This window comes from Labrus bergylta, chromosome 10, assembly GCF_963930695.1.
Source record: "Labrus bergylta chromosome 10, fLabBer1.1, whole genome shotgun sequence".
NCBI lineage: Eukaryota > Metazoa > Chordata > Actinopteri > Labriformes > Labridae > Labrus > Labrus bergylta.
The window spans coordinates 28483062-28503291 of NC_089204.1; the positions used below are offsets into that span (position 1 = coordinate 28483062).

General features: G+C 40.2%; 1 protein-coding gene across 2 annotated transcripts; it reads right to left on the reverse strand.

Annotated features, from left to right (window-relative positions):
- Nucleotides 1–3560: 3560 nt before the first annotated feature.
- Nucleotides 3561–18086, reverse strand: tmem87b (transmembrane protein 87B). 2 transcript variants are annotated; one of them, XM_065959581.1, is made up of 19 exons: nt 17909–18086; nt 14379–14439; nt 14187–14278; nt 13965–14099; nt 13815–13868; nt 13051–13207; nt 12830–12891; nt 11890–12073; nt 11703–11802; nt 11517–11610; nt 10361–10434; nt 8562–8668; nt 8403–8461; nt 8196–8299; nt 7691–7767; nt 7517–7587; nt 7326–7378; nt 7198–7228; nt 3561–6201 (listed from the first exon to the last, which is right to left on the reverse strand). In XM_065959581.1, exons 1-19 carry the CDS (start codon nt 18056–18058, stop codon nt 6160–6162), a joined length of 1707 nt encoding a protein of 568 aa, XP_065815653.1. In that variant the 5' UTR covers nt 18059–18086; the 3' UTR covers nt 3561–6159. The 2 variants fall into 2 exon arrangements, with proteins under 2 accessions (XP_065815653.1, XP_065815654.1); XM_065959582.1 differs by lacking the exon at nt 10361–10434 and adding an exon at nt 10690–10763 and having other exon boundaries at nt 17909–18085.
- Between the last annotated feature and the right edge of the window lie 2144 nt (nt 18087–20230).

A 20230-nucleotide genomic window follows, 5' to 3' on the forward strand; every position in this document is an offset into this window, starting at 1 on the left:
GCTGTGGGAGTGTCACCGACCTGGGGGAGGGGCTACTGCCCTTTGTGATGTCATGAAGGGAAAATCTCCAAACGGCCTGTTTGAGCACACATTTTCTGAAAAGTGGAGCAGGCAAAAGATGGAGAGGATGGACTTTTCTCATCATTGAGGAGTTTGTAGACAGACTAGGGACACTTGTTGATGTTAGAGAAACATGGTGAAGTTTATTTTGCATAATATGTGACCTTCTAAATTAGTGAAATTAAAACCAATGCATAGTTGATAAAGGAGAAGTGGATGGCTTCAAAAACGTTGAAAAGCAGATAAAATGTTAAGAAAGGAATAATGCATGTTTTATGAAATTATTTCTGGGACTGAAGTCTAAAGACAACACAAGTATAAACAGCATTTTGCCTTATTTTTTTTACTATTTAAACAGTGACTGATTGTCACATCTCTCAGTGTATCTACTTGTCAGAGAAAGAAGTGACTAATGTCCTCCATGTGTCTTCTTGTAACTTCGCTCACTTCTCCATCCAGAGGTTTACGTTGCAATAAAAGAGGCCAGGGGAGCTGCATGCTTCCAGGAGGGAGTGGATGGTGAGAATCAAAACAAACGCACCGACACTGCATTGCTGCTCTGAAACTGAAAAACCTGTCTAAATCCTGAAGTTTCATTCGATAACAATAACCTGATCGTTCCCTCCGCAGCTTTGTTTCAGGCGTGTGTTCAGGCCGTTTGATGTTCACACATGTTTCGCCCATCGTGAGGAGGAAGGATGTTTTGCCAGATGCAATTGGAGAGCTCTGAGCTGCGTAACCGAAGCCATTTGGAGAGAAATGATAAAAATATACAGAAGAGGCCTTGAGGCGAAGCCTGCACAGTGTGGCTTTCACTCGAGTTACGTCAGAACCACCGCGGCACGGTGACTTCACTGCAGTATCCATAGAGGCTGGATAAAATAACAGAAACACACATTCAGCAGATAAACACCAAGACACAAATTCATATTGATTTATTGAAGCCTGTAATTTGTTTTCAGAAGTGTTTCTTTAGCTGTATGACATCTTGAATCCTCAGAATCCAAATGTAGGGAAGGACCTAAATCTAACAAATGTTGCATTGAAATGTGCGTCACTCCTACAGAATGACATTGATTGAAACTGTACAGTATATAAAGATGGACAGAAAAACAGCCACCTAGAAGTGAAGCCAAAATATCAAAAGCTCCCCCTGCTGACTGGCTGCAGTACAACACCTTCCCCTAATAGCATACGATGCGAGCGAGAGCAACAAAATCAGCTTTTTCAATTGCTTCCTGTTTGAGTGTCTTAACAGCCTGCAAGCTACGCAGTGCTAAGAAGAGCTACACACCGTTTTGTTCCCGACTCTGCGACGCCCCATTTGTCTGTCGCTTGCATGCACATGGACGTGGAAGGGGGGGGCTCTAAAAGGCATTGTAAATGTCAAACAGGAAAGCTTTTGATTTAATTTTTCTTTTCTCACTCAACAGAGCTTGTTAGCTTGTTTGACAAAGTGAAGATAGTCATTAGCATTATTAATGTCCATATCCATGATTGAAATGTTGAGCCTTGACTTGTGTGAACACTGGAGCCTTTGAATGTTGGGATTTGAGTCAATAGCTCGTAAAAACCAAAGAACACACCTCCATTTGTCCACCATTTAAAAGAACCATGACTTTCTATCCACAAGGAGAAACTGAAATTCACAGAGCGGAGAAGTCATTATTTAAGAGATGCCGTGTAGACAGGGAGCAGCCAATTCTACGCAATATCTAACACCAGCGTATTGTGAGGACACGGTGTAAGTCATAAGCTCCACCTCCTCAATGTGATCAGATGGGAGATGAGGCAAACTATGTTAATACACAAGTCAAATTAATTATTGTTAAACCCTGATTATGAAGTTATGGTTATTATAAAGCTGATATGTCTTTGAGTTCATTTATAGTCGTTTTGTTTTTTCAATCATTTGATCCTAAAAAGGGCGGGTAACATGATGATTGACAGCTCTGGTGACCAATGCGACTCCTGGCAGAGTTCCTAACGCGATAAGTAGAGGAGGAGCAGTGAGAGAAAACATGGAAACCTAACAATACAGTCATAACACTTTCCCTTACCAGGAGAGTCAAGGTACTTTGGCTCCGCTTTTGTGCAACAGAGGAAAATCGAGACGTGCTGTCCATATTCATATGCAGCCAGCGGTTTGATTCTGTGATTTTTATCTGTCTCACTTACAGAAAGCTCAGGCAAATGTACAAAAAAGGGGATTTTATAACCACTAAAAGTGTTTTAAATGTCCGTAGTTACAATATCTCCTTAAGCTTAAACATCCCCAAACTTTAAACTCAGAGCACCTTTCAAACTCTGGATCCTCATGAACCTGACAGGAGGCACGTGTTTCGCCGGTGTGCTCGTTCAGAATGAAAGGAATTGTGGAGGAATTTACACAACGTTTATTATCCAGGAGAGAGGCGAGAGGGGGAGAGGTCGCCTGTGGATCGTCTTTCGTGCAGGGATAAAATGTTTGGAAGAAATCCAGAAAAATGTGCGAGATGAGAGAAGCAGAAAGGAGATCCCTCTGCTCCTGTATTTCACTTTGAAGACGCCTGAAATCTGCCGTTACAGCCCATAATAATGACGGTTTTTATGTTTGAAACAAATATCACTTAATGAGTAAATATGAGTCAATCAATGCAGCCGGTTGCTCTAGTGTGGAACCATCTAATTTAAGGTAATCGTTATTTCTCTGCCACATTTTCCTCCATAAACAAATCTTGAAGGTTTTCTTGGTGATTTCCTTTTTGTAGAGTTGCAGCTGAGGTTTTTTATTTAAAATAACCTCGGATATTATGAATGCTGGTCAACTTTAAACCACTACGGAGACTCTAAATGTGCAAACTTTGCAATGACAGTAGGAAACCTCCCCATGAGGGCCCCATCTGATAGCACTCGCTCTCATTACAATGCTAAGCGTCGCATGCATTATTCCTGTGAAAAAAACAAGTTTTTCAAATTCACCAAAGACTGAAGGGGAGACATTGGATCATTACTTAGTCATTAACCAAATATTATTCCTGGGAGCTCCTGAGATCTCATGTCTTGTAGGTTCCTCTGGATTGTTGGTGGGGTGGGCTTGCTGCTATGGACCCCCCCCCTTTAGTCCTGAGTGGATCGTTCCTCTTCAAAAAAGGCCCCAGAACTCTTCCATTCAATGTTTCTATCATTTATAACATAAAGGTGATGAATGCCGGTTAGAGTGCCTCCTGTAAGTTTTTGCCTCGGGGGCCTAATAAACTCTGGAGACGCCCCTGAATGGACGAGAAAATGTGTTATGTAGTCTTTGTGCTGTTTTTAATAAGAATGTTTTAGGTAATGCTTTGCAAATCATCACATTTGTTTTTATTTAAATTTTACTAGACGCTCCAACTTTAAAAGAAACAGGGTTGTAAATACTGCAGCAGAATCTTTCAGAGGGTATGAAGGTTATGAACTCTGAATGTGTATTATTAGCTCGACCAGATCTTTCTCTAGAAATTAATAATGCAATGACAAACACACAAGGTTGTTTCTGGATTTTATGTTGTTGCAACCCTCCGAGTCACAAGCCCATTAACGGCCAACGACTCGAGAGAGAGAGAGAGAGAGAGAGAGAGAGAACTTAGTTTGCACTCTGAGGAACTCGACTTCTTTCAAAGCCTCCTCTCAGTATGTCAGCCTCTGCCTTTCATTATCATTCATCACGATTGTTCCTCACAATAGCCCATTCATCCAAACACTCAACTCTCCTGTTACCTCTCGTCTCTGGTATTTGTAAAGCTGTAAGGAGAAACAGATTCAAAGCGATGTAACAAACTTTTTTACAGTATTTTTTTATTTTCAAATTAATACTTAAAAATCATAACTCAGGAAAACAAACAGTCGTCTGTTCTCAGTTCATTTAGAGAAGAAAAAGTGCAGGTATATGAAAAGTTCACGCCCAGATCTTCATGAAAAAGAGAGAAAAGAGGAGTCATATTATCCCCGACACTTCTCCACCTGTGTGAATTATGTAAGAACAGGAATTAGTCAAATACCCATCTGTACAAATAACATGGAGGTCCACTGCAGGTGTCTGCAGATTTATATAAGAGGAGGACAGCGTGCCATCATAAGCACGATTATTCCAGGCTTCCCAAACGAGAACAAAAAAAACAAAAAAAACAAAAAAAACAAGGGGAACAGAGAGATCAGAAACCAAAGTGATCAGCTTGTGCTTTTGCTAACCACAAAATCGCATCTTATAAATCAAGATTACATGACACCACATTGACAAAGGACGGCCTCTCCTTCGACAAGCACACAGGAACCCGCCATCTCCAACCACACAGAAACATCTGAAGACTGTTTGTGAAGGAATGCATCGACTTTATCAGCAAACAAAGCAAAGAAGATCAGCAGCGGAGATGCACTGATTTTCTTAGTGTTGTGACTGTGATTGCAGCTGCTCTTACACAGCTTTAATAAAGTATCTATCAACGACTTTTCAGGGTCCAGTACATGAAAAATAAAAACACGGAAGCACACGCTGTAAACACACTGCAGAGAAAACCTGGGTGAACACACTTTAACAACGTATAAGTACACTTGAAACCCAAATAAATAATGAAATTATTTAACTCCATATTAACAGACGTGCACAGTATATTGCTCCTTATTCCAGAAGACACTAAAAACCTGCCCGCCCACACACACACACATACAGTAGATTAACGCTACTGAAGCCACTAAAAATTGCACAAAATCACTCGTTTGTACTTCGTCCCTCGCACACATAAATACGGAGTTTGAAAAAGTAGCTTCAATCTGAGACATGGACAACACTTTCAGGGTTATTGGTCGGACGTGTAGGCACAGCTTTGATCCTCAAGAGTGCACAAGAGGAAATTAGTTACTTGGAAAAGCCGTTTTTTCAGTTTTTAAAATGTTTCCTATCTCAGATTTTAAAGGTCACATATTCTGCAAAATCCTCTTCACCGTGTTTCTCTAACACTAATATGTGTCTCTAGTCTGTCTACAAACCCCCCAATGATGTGAAAAGTCCATCCCCTACATCTTTTCCCTGCTCCACTTTTCAGAAAATGTGTGCTCAAACAGGCCGTTTGGAGATTTTCCCTTCATGACATCACAAAGGGCAGAGCCCCTCCCCCAGGTCGGTGACACTCCCACAGCTAGGTCTCAGCACCTTCCAGAGAGGGGGCGTGATCATACACAGCTCATTTACATATTTAAAGGTACAGACACAAAACAGCCTGTTCTGAGCAGGGCTGAAATAGAGGGGTTTATAGACATGATCAAATACAGGATCAGAGTGGATTTAGAACAAGAACCTTCACACACATGTTTTGGGGAGCTCTGAGACTTATTTAAACTGGTTGAAGAGGAGGAGGATATGTGACCTTTAAAACTGAAAAACAAAATGTTACTTGTGATGCTCCAGATTAGAGTTACATATCGTTACTGACTTCACAACTTTAAGCTTAAGATCCTATTGTAAGTGATTTGTTAGAGTCAAATTCTCACATCCGTCATGGCTGCAGAAATATCTTCGATAAATATTCTTAAAGTGAATAATTAAGAAATAAAAATCCTTATGATTACTTTTCCCCATCAAAAATAAGGACCTTCTCAACCACTCAAATAAAGACACTGTCTGAGTTTATGTTCATGCATGAGTGAGGCCCACTGTTCTTCATTCTCTTCTAAAAGAAACCCAAATGAACATTACAGAAATAAATACAGCACTTAATATAAAAAGAAACATTCTCTTTGGAAAGAAAGGCTCAAAGCTGATCATATCAGGGGGAACAGTCGGTCAGTGGAAAGACAGTTTGTTTTTTTTCTTTCTCTCTTGAGTCCTTGGCTCCGAAGTAAAGATGAGGAAATGAGCAGAAGTCCTCCTACTTTGTGGTCTGCTCCACCCTGCGAAGTATCAACACACACAGGACAGGAAGGTCCCCTGAAGTATTAAATGGCACACCACCACCACCACCACCACCACCCTCACCGCCATCACCACCCGACTGGAAATCCTGGGGAGAAAAAAAACCCTGCAGCGGGGTCAGGGCACGGCTGCAGGGTTCTCCCTCCACGTCAGTCGAAGTCTGGAAACGCGGTTCCTCACTCCAGCTTGGACATCTCATACCTTGTCGTCATGATTTCCTGGGAAGGTAGACGGAAATAAAAACTTAACATTTTCACAGACACGGGTCAAGTTTTGATTAAACTCTCAGACACACATGCTCTCCCTTCTACCTTTCTCTATTCGATTATGTGTGTTTGTGTGCTTTAAATGATTATGTGCATGTAGGGAATAACATTTTATCTGTCATGTGCTCAAAAGAGATGGAAATATGTTGCACACTTTTTATTGACAGTAAAGGCAATCTATTAAGTTTGAGGTTTTTGTGCTTTTATTGGAGGGACAGGAGAGTGGACAGAGTCAGAAACCAGGAAGAGAGGGGCTGACATGCTGGAGGGTAGCCACAGGTCGGATCTGAACCTGGGCCATCTACTTCAAGGACTGCAGCCTCTGTGCATGTGGGCACAAAAACCAACCCCTCCCACTCGCTCCAGGTGAATTCTCCTGATTATATCCTGCTGCGTTCTCTACATCAACTCACTCTGACTTTCTGCAGAAAAAGTACTCAGGGTCTAGCAGGAGAAACTCTGGATAACGTTTGGCTAAAAAAGGTTTCTGCTTGTGTCCAAACATGCAGCTCAACCTGAAAACTTCAGGAGTCTTGTTGAAAACTGGACAATATTTATACATCAAACATGCAATCTATACATACGCTGTTAATCCATCAGTGTATATTCATGTTTGTAAATATTGTTTATATTCTCAATTACCTGCGCTTGAACATAGATTATTACTTTTCAATACTTCATTATTGCTTTCTCTTGGTACTCATGCTTATTATGTTGTTATTGCTATTTTTATTTTATTTTATATTGTGAACTTATCTGTACTTCCTCCTGATTTTTGGTGTTATAAGCAACTGTAGCAAACAAATTTCCCCCTGGGATTAAAAGTATTTCTGATTGTGATTCTGAAGTGTAAAAGCACTATGTGTATTTTCTGGTCAGGTTTTTCAGGTATTTGTTAAATAAAATATGATGAGTACATATATGTATGTAAAGTGATGTAGTTCATACCTCATCAGAGTCCAGGAGGACTGGAAGAGCTCTGCAGGGAACCACAAAGAGATGCCGTTAGAACCACAGAATCCTTCAATGAAATCATCTAACTGGATGAAAAAAGTTTAAATGAACGGGACGCTTACACATCAGTAAGAGAGCTGGGAATGTTATCTTCTACCCACTTCAAGTCGTCATCCTGGGAAAGAGAGACAAATTAAGTTGAGAAAAAAGTCAACACTGCCATCTGCTGAAATAAGTCTCTCTTGTTCAGCTGCTTTAATAAACTCTGGACGTCATTTATTAAACAAAAAGGGGGTGATGTTTTGTCACTGACCGGGTTCGGTTCTGGAGGCTTTGCAGAGCCGTTTGTGTCACTTTTAGATGCTCTCAGCTTTATGCCATCAGCTGTGAATAAAAAACAAGAAGCACACATCAGACATCAAGACTCAGACGCTGCAAATGTTCACACTTTACGGCTAATTTTGACGCTCTGATGATGTGACCGTACCGATGTTTGAAGAGGCGATGAACTCCTCGATCTCCTCGTCGTCGTCAGAGTCGTCCATGAGAGGCGTGAAAGCATACCTGTGCATGTTGTAAAGATTTTTAGTTTATTTAAGCAGGAAAAAGTCTCATTGAGATTAAAAATCTCTTTCACAAGAGCTTCCTGGCCAAGACAGGCAGCAGCACAACTACAGGGTTTCAGACATAAAACACTTAATAATTAACATAAATACAGTAATCACAAAAAGAACCGTTCATCCGAATCTGTCATAAGTCATCAGCAACAATACGAGTTAGTTAAAACATCTACAGTCAGATGTTTCTGCCTTCAGATCATTAAGACCACCTTTAAAAACATTCAAGGAAACCAGCTCCAGAAGATTTAAAAGTATCTTACAACCGATTCCAAGAAAAGGGAGCAGTATACTTGAACGCCCTTTTTTCCTAAAATATGTTAACAAAGAACAAACTGATGAAGTGAATCAAAGAGTCCTGATTCCTCTGCTTACCTCTGGTTGTTTGCAGACGGCCTCCATAAGAACATTATGACAAACAGAATGACGGAGAACAAGAACCTCCAGAAAGCGTCCTCCACCCACAGCTCGATCCAATCCTTCGGGGAGAGAAACGGGTCAAATAGCCGATAAAAAATGTAAACCCATGAGTCTAATTTATATTTAAAATACTGCTGCTTAAGATGCACAAACCAATCTTACAGACTGACAATCTGCGAGCCGGAACTTTTTCGCTATCCAACCCATAAAGATGACGGACGCTGAGGGGGGAAAAGGAAGAAAAATCAGTTTTTTGTTTTCTGCAGATAAACTGAGAGAAGCATATTTCATGACACGTTCAGGCGTAGTCGTTCCACTTACCGATGACTGCAAATATGAGCGTGTTGGTGAAGTGTCTGTACAGAGACAGCTTGACGGGGTTTCTCCTCAGCTTCAGGGTCTTGATGGTTTGTGCCAGGCTGACAAAAATGTGAGCGGCAGTCAAGGTAAACATGGGGAGGACTAGAATATAAATTAACCGAACGCTATCGTACAATCCTACTTTATGAAACAGCTCCGCCCTGCAGACTCTGAGTCACATGTGTGTGTGTATACAGAACACATAAGACTTGTAAATAATGAAATGTGTAAAGAATATGGTGGATGTCAGAAACAGCCTATTCTATTTTGTGCAGAATCTTTACACAAAGTACAAGATTAAAGTTAACTAAAGCGTCAACTGTCCGGCCTTCCGGAGGTGTCGTGGTTACTATCAGAATCAGAAATATTTTATTAATCCCAGGGGGAAATTCGGTGTTACCATTGCTCTTCACACAATACAGCAGTAAGAAATAAAATAGAATAGAGATAATAAAAATAAGCAATACGTACCAAGTAGGGACTAATAGGTTGAAACAGCAGTGAAGGAAGGTTCTCACTCAACAGGGTAGCTCAGTCAGTAGGGACTTGGGTTAGGAACAGGAGGGTTGCTAGTTCCGATACGGACCACAATATGTAAGTTGGTCTGGTAGCTGGAGAGGAGCTGCCTGTGTGATTGACATCTCTCACTAATGCATGTCCATGTTTGTCCATGAGTGTGAGAAGCATGTTGCTCAAGAACAGAGCGTAAACCAGAATTTCCCTCAGGGATTAATAAAGTATATAAAATCACCCCGGTGATGTCTTTTGGTCGACATGGTTGAGTTGTAGGGGAGCCAAGAGGGGCCATGTGGTAGATATAGACTATTGGACAGTGCCTGTGTTTCTGAATTGTAATCTGTCATCACGACTCTGCACTTTATCTGTGAACTAATTTGCACATTGTAATCGTTGTTGTCTCTTAACTTCTAGTATGTAAACTGTTTCTTTATCATGTAATATTTATTATGATGTGATGCTGCTGCCCTCTTGGCCAGGTGAAAGAGATCTTGATCTCAATGGGTTATTTATGGAAGCCCATTTCCTCCAGTTAAATAAATAAAAATAATAAAGTCATAACTATGAGATAAAAAGTCTAAATTATGAGATAAAAAAAAAAAAATCAAAATTACGAGATAATAATGTCATAATAATGAGATAATATTATTTGAAATTATGGGAAATGGGCTTCCATAGTTATTACCTGGTTAAATAAAAAATTAAAATAGGAAGTATGAACGTCGTCACTACCTGGAGCTTACATGTACAGAGCCTGGGTCCTGGGTGTATGTGGAGTTACACTTCTTCAACACTTACACAGTTTGAATTTCACAGACTAGGACACCAACATCACACCGCTGTGTCATCAATTTGAAAGCACAAAGATGAAACGACGGCAGAGCTTTGTTACGGCGCTGCAGATTTCAAAATGTCGATAGAAAGAAATAAAACTAGGCCAATCAAAATGAAATAAATCATAATGAAGCATCACTTTTAGGAGGATGTTGTTTTTTTGCATGCACAGTGAAATATTAGCCAGGTCCGCTTCTGCTAATTTGGATCAAGACGGTCAATTAGTTTAGAAAAAAAAGCAGAATGTTTTTGATTGTGGAGGAACAGAAGGAGTGAGGATGGACCATCAAACCGAACCCAAATGAGTAGATGAATGACCCCCCTCCCCCGGTCTAATCTGGGCTCATGTGAAGCAGGTGAGGAGCAGAGGGGAACCACACAGGGGAAAGGTTGTAGGTGCACAAAAGGATATCCACCAGCATAGAGAGGAGTCAAGCAGAGCCAGGGGAATGTTGGCCAGCAGGGCCAAGTCAGAGTCTTTCGCCTAGAAGGGAGGACAGAGCAGGACCCCCAAGGAATCCGAAGGAAGAGGAGAGGAAACGAGGAGAAATCACAGATAGGACGGGAGATCAAAAAAGCAGCATGGGCAGTAAAAAATGTAGATCCATTCATCAAGGGGCAAAAGGAGAACACATCAACTCATCCACCTGAAGGGGGCGGGGTCATAACTTCTTCATCACAACATGAGGGAATAAAAACGAATGAATATTAATGCTGCCGCGATGAACACTGGAAGGATATGAACCAGATGGTGCCGGAGTCAAACACAGCCAGAGTAATCACTGTAATGAGAACAGGGCCGTTGTCTTGACCCTTCGTTTTGGCCCCACAACAAAACAAAATCAAACAAAATCCACAAATTTTGACGTCAGAGACACAAAAACACAATCTGAACACAAAGCATGGACACTGATAATTATCTTGTTTTTTTTGCACATTAAGTACTAATAGCTGTTAGATAATCAGACACCAGGCACTAGAGGTCATCACAGGTCACACCCTAAGACCACTATTATACACCAGTGGCTCCACATAGAGGATGAAACGTGCCTGTGCTGTGTGGAAACGAGGGGTTTTTGTAGCGACAGGAGCCGTTTAATATTACATCATATAGCGGTCCACTTCCTTGTTTGTTGAATGGTTGCGTTCACATCTCCCGCGGACCGTACTCGAGCACACACCAATCATGCCCGAGACCACCTCTTCAATAAGTGGGTCCTAAGGCTCGACCAGTAGAGAACCACTACTCTAAAAGACCCAAGAAGTTTGTTTAGGGAGTTGATTTGAAATCAAACATGTTTTATCTTCCCTGTTTTTGTCTGAGACAAAGAAATCAAAGACGTCTGATCGTCCTGTCAGACTGCAGAATATTTCTATGTTACCCTTGAATTTTGTCATCATATAGCGATATTTCTCTCAGCACCTGCTTATAACAATTATTTATGACCTATTTATCATGCTTTTAATAGAGCCTAACGGATAAATAAAGTTATTTGAATTTTAATTCTCTCAGCACCCCAAACTGAAACTGACTTCCAGCGTCCCTGGTGGGACAGCAGAACTCACCCCAGTTATCCTCAGGACGCCTTCAATGCTGGCAAAGGCGAAGTAGAGGATGCCGAGCCCGACGACTCTGTGCATAACCGTCCCCAGTCGAGGCCTGAAATCAAAGAGGCATGAAGGAATATAAATACAAAGTGTCAGATTCAGAACGACGGGAAACAGCTGTGTTCAGAGATTCTGCCAACTTACTTCACGATGCCGTAACCGAGGCTGACGATGATGACGAGCAGCCGAGCCAGAGTCCTCTTGAGGGCAGAGACCAGCTCCGCAAAGATCAACAGTCCTGGAGCTGGAGAGACGACATTACAATCAAAAACACAAAACGTCTTAATGTCTTATTCAAAAAGAGACGTTAATACATTCAGTAGACACTTACAGGCGGAGCCCACAGCGTTGGTGTTTTCATATTCGGCACAGAAGACGGCCTTCTCCACCATCCCGAGGAAGATGACCCCCGCGATCCAGAACTGGATCCTCAGCAGGTCCTTCCAGTAGCACGCCGCCCACAGGAACCACAGCAGAGCATACAGGATGTAGACTATGCACATCACCATGTAGAACTACAGACAGAGAGGGAGGGGGGGGGGGGGGGGGGAGGGCGAGAGAGAGAGAGGGACAGAGAGAGAGGGAGGGAGAGAGGGACAGAGAGAGAGAGAGAGAGAGAGAGAGAGGGAGAGATTTTTGATTTTCTTTTTTTATTCCTATTTGTTATATTTGTTTACTGTATATATTGTAATTATTTGTTGTTCAAAATCTTTTCTGTACTGCTTTGGCAACATGGATTGTTGTCATTTGCTCATTTGAATTGAATTGAGATAAGTCTCTAAAGACGTGTGGGAGCAGTCGTTCTTCAGAAGGTGGTGACTAAAACCTGAAACACGGACAGTTCATTTAAAGATATCTTGTTTTGGTAATGAAGATGCATTCAGCTTCAGCTTAGTCTGACAGGTTTTGGGTCTGTAGATGTAGGTTATGCCTTGAGATTGACAATGGGGGTAGAGTTTATAACAGACTTCACAGTATTAGAGAACAGGGTCTGAGATTTTTCAAACCAGAGTGTCCCAAAAGCGCTCTGAATTTCAGTTTCCCCTCGTAAACAGAAGAACATGCTTTTTGTACTGAATGTGGACGAGAGTGGACGTGGTTCTTTGGATGAACAAGCTACTGACTCAGTTCACAACAAAGGCTCGTTGAGAAGCCGAGCTGAGCAGGATCAAGTTTTTCTCTGATGTTCACACAAGTCAAATCACAACATTACAATCACAGATATGTACACTGTCACCTAAATGTAAATGACAATGAAGTCATAAACTTACAATCATAAGAGGCCATTCTGTGATAGAAATGAAGCCATGGCTGCCTTTCATCACCACATTGACTGAAAAACAAACAAACAAACAAACAAAACAAAACAGGACATTAGACAAATAAAGAACACAACCAGCTCCTGATTAATTCATTTACTTCTGACTGACTTTTCAAAAGAATCCATGCAGAGCGAAAAGGGTCAAAGTTCATTAGAAGGTCCTGAAGTCACCTGTTAGGTTCCAGTTGGCTTCCTGTTTACTCGACACGATCTTCACGACCAGCAGGTACGGCCCGTCCTTCCACGTGGTTGCTATGACGTTGTCTTTGATTTTCACGGTGCTGCTGGCGTCGTACTCCTCAGTTATCCACTTTGTGTCGGTTTCATCCTGAGGAGGTATAACAAATTAATAATCACTTTTTAATTATAACACACGGGGAAATTCAACTGAGGGGTCTTTCAATCAAACCAGAACTCTGAACAATGTGACTGATAATACAGCTCTGTTTTCTTAAAGGAGCAGTATGTAACTCTGACACCTGGTGGTTAAAATGGGTACTGCAGTCTAAATTCTAAACATTAGAGAGCTGTCTCCCCCCCTCCTCTTTAGAGTGGATGCTCACTCAGGTCACCATGTGGTGGACTCTGAAGCTTCAGTGTTTATCCAGCTCTGCATGGGTCTGTAAACCTTTCTGTGTTCTAACCTCTCTCCATTTTTCAAAAGCATCTCCAATATTGATCCTAGTTTGAGCACGTTTCTGCTCGTGGAGCTTATTAGAAACATGCAGAGGCTTTTTAGGTCGGGTACAATCACTTCTATCTGAACCACTTCTCTTGACCGCTTCCATCGCTGCAACACCTGTTGACCTGATAACTGCTCTCATATCTGACAAACCTGAGAAGCCAGCACTTCAACATAGCATGTTTCTTTTATTTATTCATTTTGCACACCTGATTTTTACAGTAAAATCAAAGAGCTTTTTATATTTTCTTACTGGAACTTCGCCTGCCACAGGTGGACTGACTGGACGTGGGTCTGCCTTTGCTTTCTGAAGAAAAAAAACCACATACAGTTAGCGGATGGTGAGATATTTTAAATTGATTTGTTTGTGTCTATGCTGTGAAGAGAAACACAACACACTCACTTTAAACATCGGAAAGGAGTGCAGTCCACTGTTGCACGTTATCGAGGCGTGTTTGTGTTCGATGTACTCTCCTTGTCCGAGGGGGTTCGGATCCAGGCCCTCCCCTCGACTCAGAGGCGTCCGCTCGTACATTTCCTACAGACACGTTTCAGCACTCATTTTAACAAAATAAAGTCCAGACAGATAGACCGTCTCGTAGTTATCACTAATGGCTTCACTTACTTCGATATTGTTGAACTCATTGTGACAGGGGTAGTATTTTAAAAACCAGTGAACAGTGAAGGTCACGTCCTCGGGACAGCCAAAAGATGCGACTGAGGGATGAAGAAACCAAATGTGAGGAACACAAGAAGATGAAGAAGAAGGGGATAAACGTTTTTGTTGAATGTCTCTTTTTTTTTTCCCTCGTCTTACCTTTCAACTGGATGTCAGTGTCTGTATACATGGATTTCCTTAACAGCAGTGGCCTTGAGGTCTGTGGAAAAACAACAAATATGGGAGAGTAAGTTTATTTCTGTTGGTACCATCGAGCTCCTCCACCTGAGACTGGGGGAGTGAAGCCCCTCCCCCCCAGGACATAAACATCACTCAGACCCTCACCTTTAACACCACAACATGAATACACAAATCAACACACTCATGGATGAAAATTCACACACATAAAGCCACTTCTTATTTCACTCTCCTCCCTCTCAAGGCCACCATAAAATCTCCCCTTTTCTTTCTCTCTTTGTTCATGTGTGTGTGTGTGTGTGTTATTTGTAATTGTTGGTGCTTGTGTATGGTGGATAAGTAATGTTTGTGTGAGATAAATGTAATGTAACTGTTATTGTGAATTAAAAAATGCAAACAGGGTCTAACAAAGAACATTTGATTTGTATTCTTCTCCTATGAAACTGATTTTTAATTATGTTGAAACACTAAATGTGCTGATGTGCAGACACTTACTCACTCAATAAATACAATTATTTAAATAAAATATTTGACTATGTTAATGTTACTTTTGTTATCCCTAACCCTCTTCCTCCTTCCTGCTGCAGCTTCAGCGATCAGACCGCGTGTGATTCTCTCCTAAAATCTAAAACTCTAAATATTGTCCGTAGGTGTGACTGTGTGTCTGTATGTCTGTATGACAGACTGGAGCAGCACATCTAATACTGCAACTAGATCCAGACTAACAGAGACTCAGACACAGAGGGGAATCTGAACCTTCTCAGGACTTAAATTATTGATCGATGCTTTCCAATCCTCCTTCAATGAAGTCTGAGATCTGTGCTTGAACACGAGAGCTACCCATACATGACTGTTTACAGTATTCTGCAATGTGATAAATTTGCTGAAATGAAAATGAACCCCATGTACGTGAGGACCCTGGGTTTTCTCTGAAAGCATGTTTATTGTTTTCTCACTACATAACTTCACGTTGGATAAAAACAAACACTTCTTCTTCACTGTTAAAAAATGTAAATTATGATGTAAATTAACACGTCTGTTACATCATTACAGGATTTATTATCATGTTGTTTCAGCATCTTTAACACTCCTCACCACTGCACATTTGTTAATTAATATTTAATGTTGTACTTTTGTACATTTAGAGCACAGATTATCGGAGTCATAGCTGGCCAATAAAGTCGATTCTGATTCTGATTGTAAGATTGACTGTTTGTGGTAGGTTATATGTTTCAAATGGGACAGGGTGCGGTCTTGTTTGGGACTGAAGCCACAAAGCGGGTTGTAAACTCCTTCTAAAGCTAAATAAAATGTAATGATTGACCTCATCACAATGCTCCCTGAAACACAGCACCACAACTCTTCTGTCAATCTGTTCTAATACATAAATGTGTCTTATGTTTTAACTTGGTAATTTCTTATCTTACTTAGTCTATTTATGTTTTATATTTATATATACTTTTTATTTTTATTAATATTATAGTTTGTTTTTTTTAATCCTTTAACCACTTGTTTCTATTTCTCTTTCTGCTCTTTCCTTCTTATTGCTGTTATCTTTTTATTTGCTTTGAGCTCTTTTAGTTTCTTACATCTTTTTAAATCTTTGGTTCCTCTTGGTCTCAGCTCGTGTTGTTGGGTTCTTGTGTTTCCTGGGTTCTTATAATGGTTCTTATAATGGTTCTTGTGATGGTTCTTGTGATGGTTCTTGTGATGGTTCTTGTGTTTCCTGGGTTCTTGTGATGGTTCTTGTGATGGTTCTTGTGATGGTTCTTGTGATGGTTCTTGTGTTGCCTGGGTTCTTGTGATGGTTCTTGTGTTGCCTGGGTTCTTGTGATGGTTTTTGTGATGGTTCTTGTGATGTTTCTTGTGATGGTTCTTGTGTTGCCTGGGTTCTTGTGATGGTTCTTGTGTTTCCTGGGTTCTTGTGATGGTTCTTATGATGGTTCTTATGATGGATCTTGTGATGGTTCTTGTAATGGTTCTTGTGTTTCCTGGGTTCTTGTGATGGTTCTTGTGATGGTTCTTGTGTTTCCTGGGTTCTTGTGATGGTTCTTGTGTTTCCTGGGTTCTTGTGATGGTTCTTGTGATGGTTCTTGTGATGGTTCTTGTGTTTCCTGGGTTCTTGTGATGGTTCTTGTGATGGTTCTTGTGATGGTTCTTGTGATGGTTCTTATGAATGTTTCTTATGATAGTTCTTATGATGGTTCTTGTGATGGTTCTTGTGTTACCTGGGTTCTTGTGATGGTTCTTGTGATGGTTCTTGTGTTACCTGGGTTCTTGTGATGGTTCTTGTGATGGTTCTTGTGTTTCCTGGGTTCTTGTGATGGTTCTTGTGTTTCCTGGGTTCTTGTGATGGTTCTTGTGATGGTTCTTGTGATGGTTCTTGTGTTTCCTGGGTTCTTGTGATGGTTCTTGTGATGGTTCTTGTGATGGTTCTTGTGATGGTTCTTGTGATGGTCTGGTTCTATATGTCTGTTGTGTATCGTGCACTTTGGGTTCTTTTCTGTTGAATTGTATTTCATTATTTTTAGTATTTAGTATTTGTTATGTTCTTGTTGTTGTTTATGTTCTTCTGTGTTTGGTTTAGTTTGTTGTTGTTTTTGCTGTTTGTCAAAGCACTTTGTAAACCTGTGTTTTTAAAAGCTGCTGTATAAATAAAGTTATTATTTAAAGAGACACATTTCAGGTAACCTGATCTGTTAATTTCCATGAAGTTAACAAGACTGAGGAGTTTGAGAGTTCAGGTTTTTACTAAGCATTGAAATAAATATTTCTGATTGCATCCATGACTCAAAGGGAAAATAAATCTGTTTAAAAAAACAATAACAAGTCTAATAGATAAAGAGATTTTAGATTTTTCCCTTTTTCTGAGTTTCTATTGCTTTACGAACCCCTCAATACTGATAAGGTTTTCTTTATTTTGCACGTTTGTTATTGTAATTACATCTATGTTACACATGTGGAGGGACATCACAGATAAAACAAGTAAAATAAGGTGATTAGAGTAAAAAGAAGGACTTCTCTGTTTAAATGAAGGAAACTTGTATTTAATGGGTGTTTTCTGTGTAAACAACAACAAATTGTGTTTTTGAGGATAAGCAGGTGAATTAAGGAAACCTGAAACTACAAGTTTAAAATGAGAGGATGAATATTAAACAGGAGACAGACTGAAGTTCAGACATCTCAGGGTCCCTCTCCTCCTCATCAGAGTCTGCACAGCTGTTTCATAAGCTAGTTAGCATACGGCTATCCTTTCTCTGCGGGGCTAACTGCTAATGAGCTAATAATAAACACTGATAACCTCCATACGAGCAGTTTATCTAAATATATATAAATATATGTGACACAAAGTTATTAAAGGTTAACATGCATCAATGCGATTGTCTCCACACTCCGCTCAGCTGAGCATAACAAAGCTAATGTGGCTAACGTTAGCTAGCCGGTGTTGCATTTAAATCCAGTATGTGAAGAGTTTCCGGTCACATACTCACATTTACAACAGTGATTTTCCACAGCCCGGTCTCCGGTGCAGCGACAACCGCATCCATTGCGCTGATTGAAACCACGAGAAGGACTACCCATAGATAGAAAGTTCCTCTGGTCGGACAGCTCCACGTCCCCATCCTGACTGCAGCAGCCATGTTCGTTGTAGGCGTTGAGCGCTCATCTGTCGGAGGCGCCCTGAACGCAACAGCTGGAGGACGACGTTCAGGTGTCGCCGAGAAATGTAGAACTGCCAAGAACTCTCAGGACGATGCAAAATGTGGCAGACACGATTTCTACACTACCACATTTTGCATAAAGCTTCAAAATTCCTCACTTTAGAGTCGAGCACTGTTACAGGTCATATTCACGCAGGCAGGCTAATGAAAATACGTCTTCTACCCATAAGGACTCTTAACTGTAAACAGTCACATGGAAGCCCATTTCCACCAGTTAAAAAAATAAAAATGAAAATTTGGCTTTGTTGAGATTTTTGTCGAAATAATGAGATAATAAAGTCATAATTATGAGATAAAGATCAACATTTTCTCTTTGTTTGTCGTGTCCCACCTCTCCTCCTGGTCACACACACACATCTCTCATCCATCTGTATTATTGTATTATAGTATGTTCATATTATGTCCATATTCTTTATATTATCTGTAAACTAGTATAGCATGCTCACTGCACCTTAATCTGTATATTATAATCCTAAAAATACACTTATTTTGTAGCATTACTTATTTATAGCATTTATTTATATTTATAGCATCCCATTAATCCAGCCATCCAGATATACCTAATAATTCACTTTTTTTGTCTACATCTGTAAATTTTGTAATTACTGTACATAGCACAGACTCTTGCACTTTCTGCTTATTTGCACTTCTGGTGAGATGCCAAACCTCATTTCGTTACTCTATACTTGTATATGTGTAATGACAATAAAGTTGAATCTCATCTCAAGTGGTTTATTCTGTAACTGCTCCAGGGGCCTGTATGTACATCCTGTATGTACATTCCTTGAATGTAGTCTTCAATGTGACCACGATGCATCCTTGAATGTCTTAGTTATGTATTTATTGACTTATTTATTTCTGTTGTCCTTAGACTGAGCTTTTCATCTGGCCCTTGTGGGTGTCATTTCCCAAACAGACCACACGAGGGTCTCATCGTGCCAACGCTTACCTTTGCCAAATACTGATTTGTTTGTTGTCTCTGATTAATCTCCTTCTGTTGTTTGTTTGTAAATGTCTGCATTGTATGGGTGGACTCTGGAACCAAATTGCCCTCTGGGATAAATAAAGTTGTCTAAATTTAAGTCTAAGAAATTATGAGCTAAAAAGTCAGAATTACGAGTTGGTAAATGTGCATGTGCTCCAGCTGGCACTGCAGTCCCCGCATCCCCTCACTCGCCCAGCCATGTAAACGATATGCAATCCTAAGGCAATTCAAGCAATCCTAATTCTGCCAAATGTAGTAAATGTTAGATGCATAATAAATAGTTATGTCTTTTAATATGGTTGTCGCTGGAACTAAACACATTCCATTACTGTTTAAGTAGCATTGACTGGACCGTTTAACTGTCAATGTGTCACACAGTTATTTTGTAGGCTAAAGTTCACGATAGTAGATGGTGTCCCTGACTTTATTATCTTATAATTTCGACTTTTTATCTCATTATTTTGACAAAAATCTCAACAAAGCCAAATTTTCATTTTTATTTTATTAACTGGTGGAAATGGGCTTCCATACATTTCTGCCACTGTGATGAAAAAGAAAAGATCCTCTAAGTCATCTTAATGAGTTAATATCTCAAAATAATGAGATACTAAGTCATTATATTGAAATACTAACTCATAATGACTTACAGGATCTTTTTTTTTTTTTATCACAGTGGCAGAAATGGGCTTCCATAAATCTGCCATCACATATCTGCCACCAGAAGTAAGATTAATACATAAACTGTAAAAATGTTTTCTAACACTTCCACGAGGTGCATGCAACTCTCTGCATAACACCTTTACAGGGAGGATGGGGACGGTTCGTTAACCCCATAATAAACTGCATATTCCCTACATATTAATGCATCTTTGTTAATTTATTTTATTTATCCTTTAATCTACTTTACATCCTATTGTACGAAAATGACCAACAGGGTACTTTGTGTACAGCCAACCGCTCTGTTGCAGAAACACTCAATGAAAACTAAATCAAAAATCTGTGGCACACTTAAAAATACGTTAATGTTACCTTTATTGTGAGCAAATTTACAGTGTGCCACAGATAATTGGTTTATTTGCCATCCTTTAATATAATGTTAATCCATC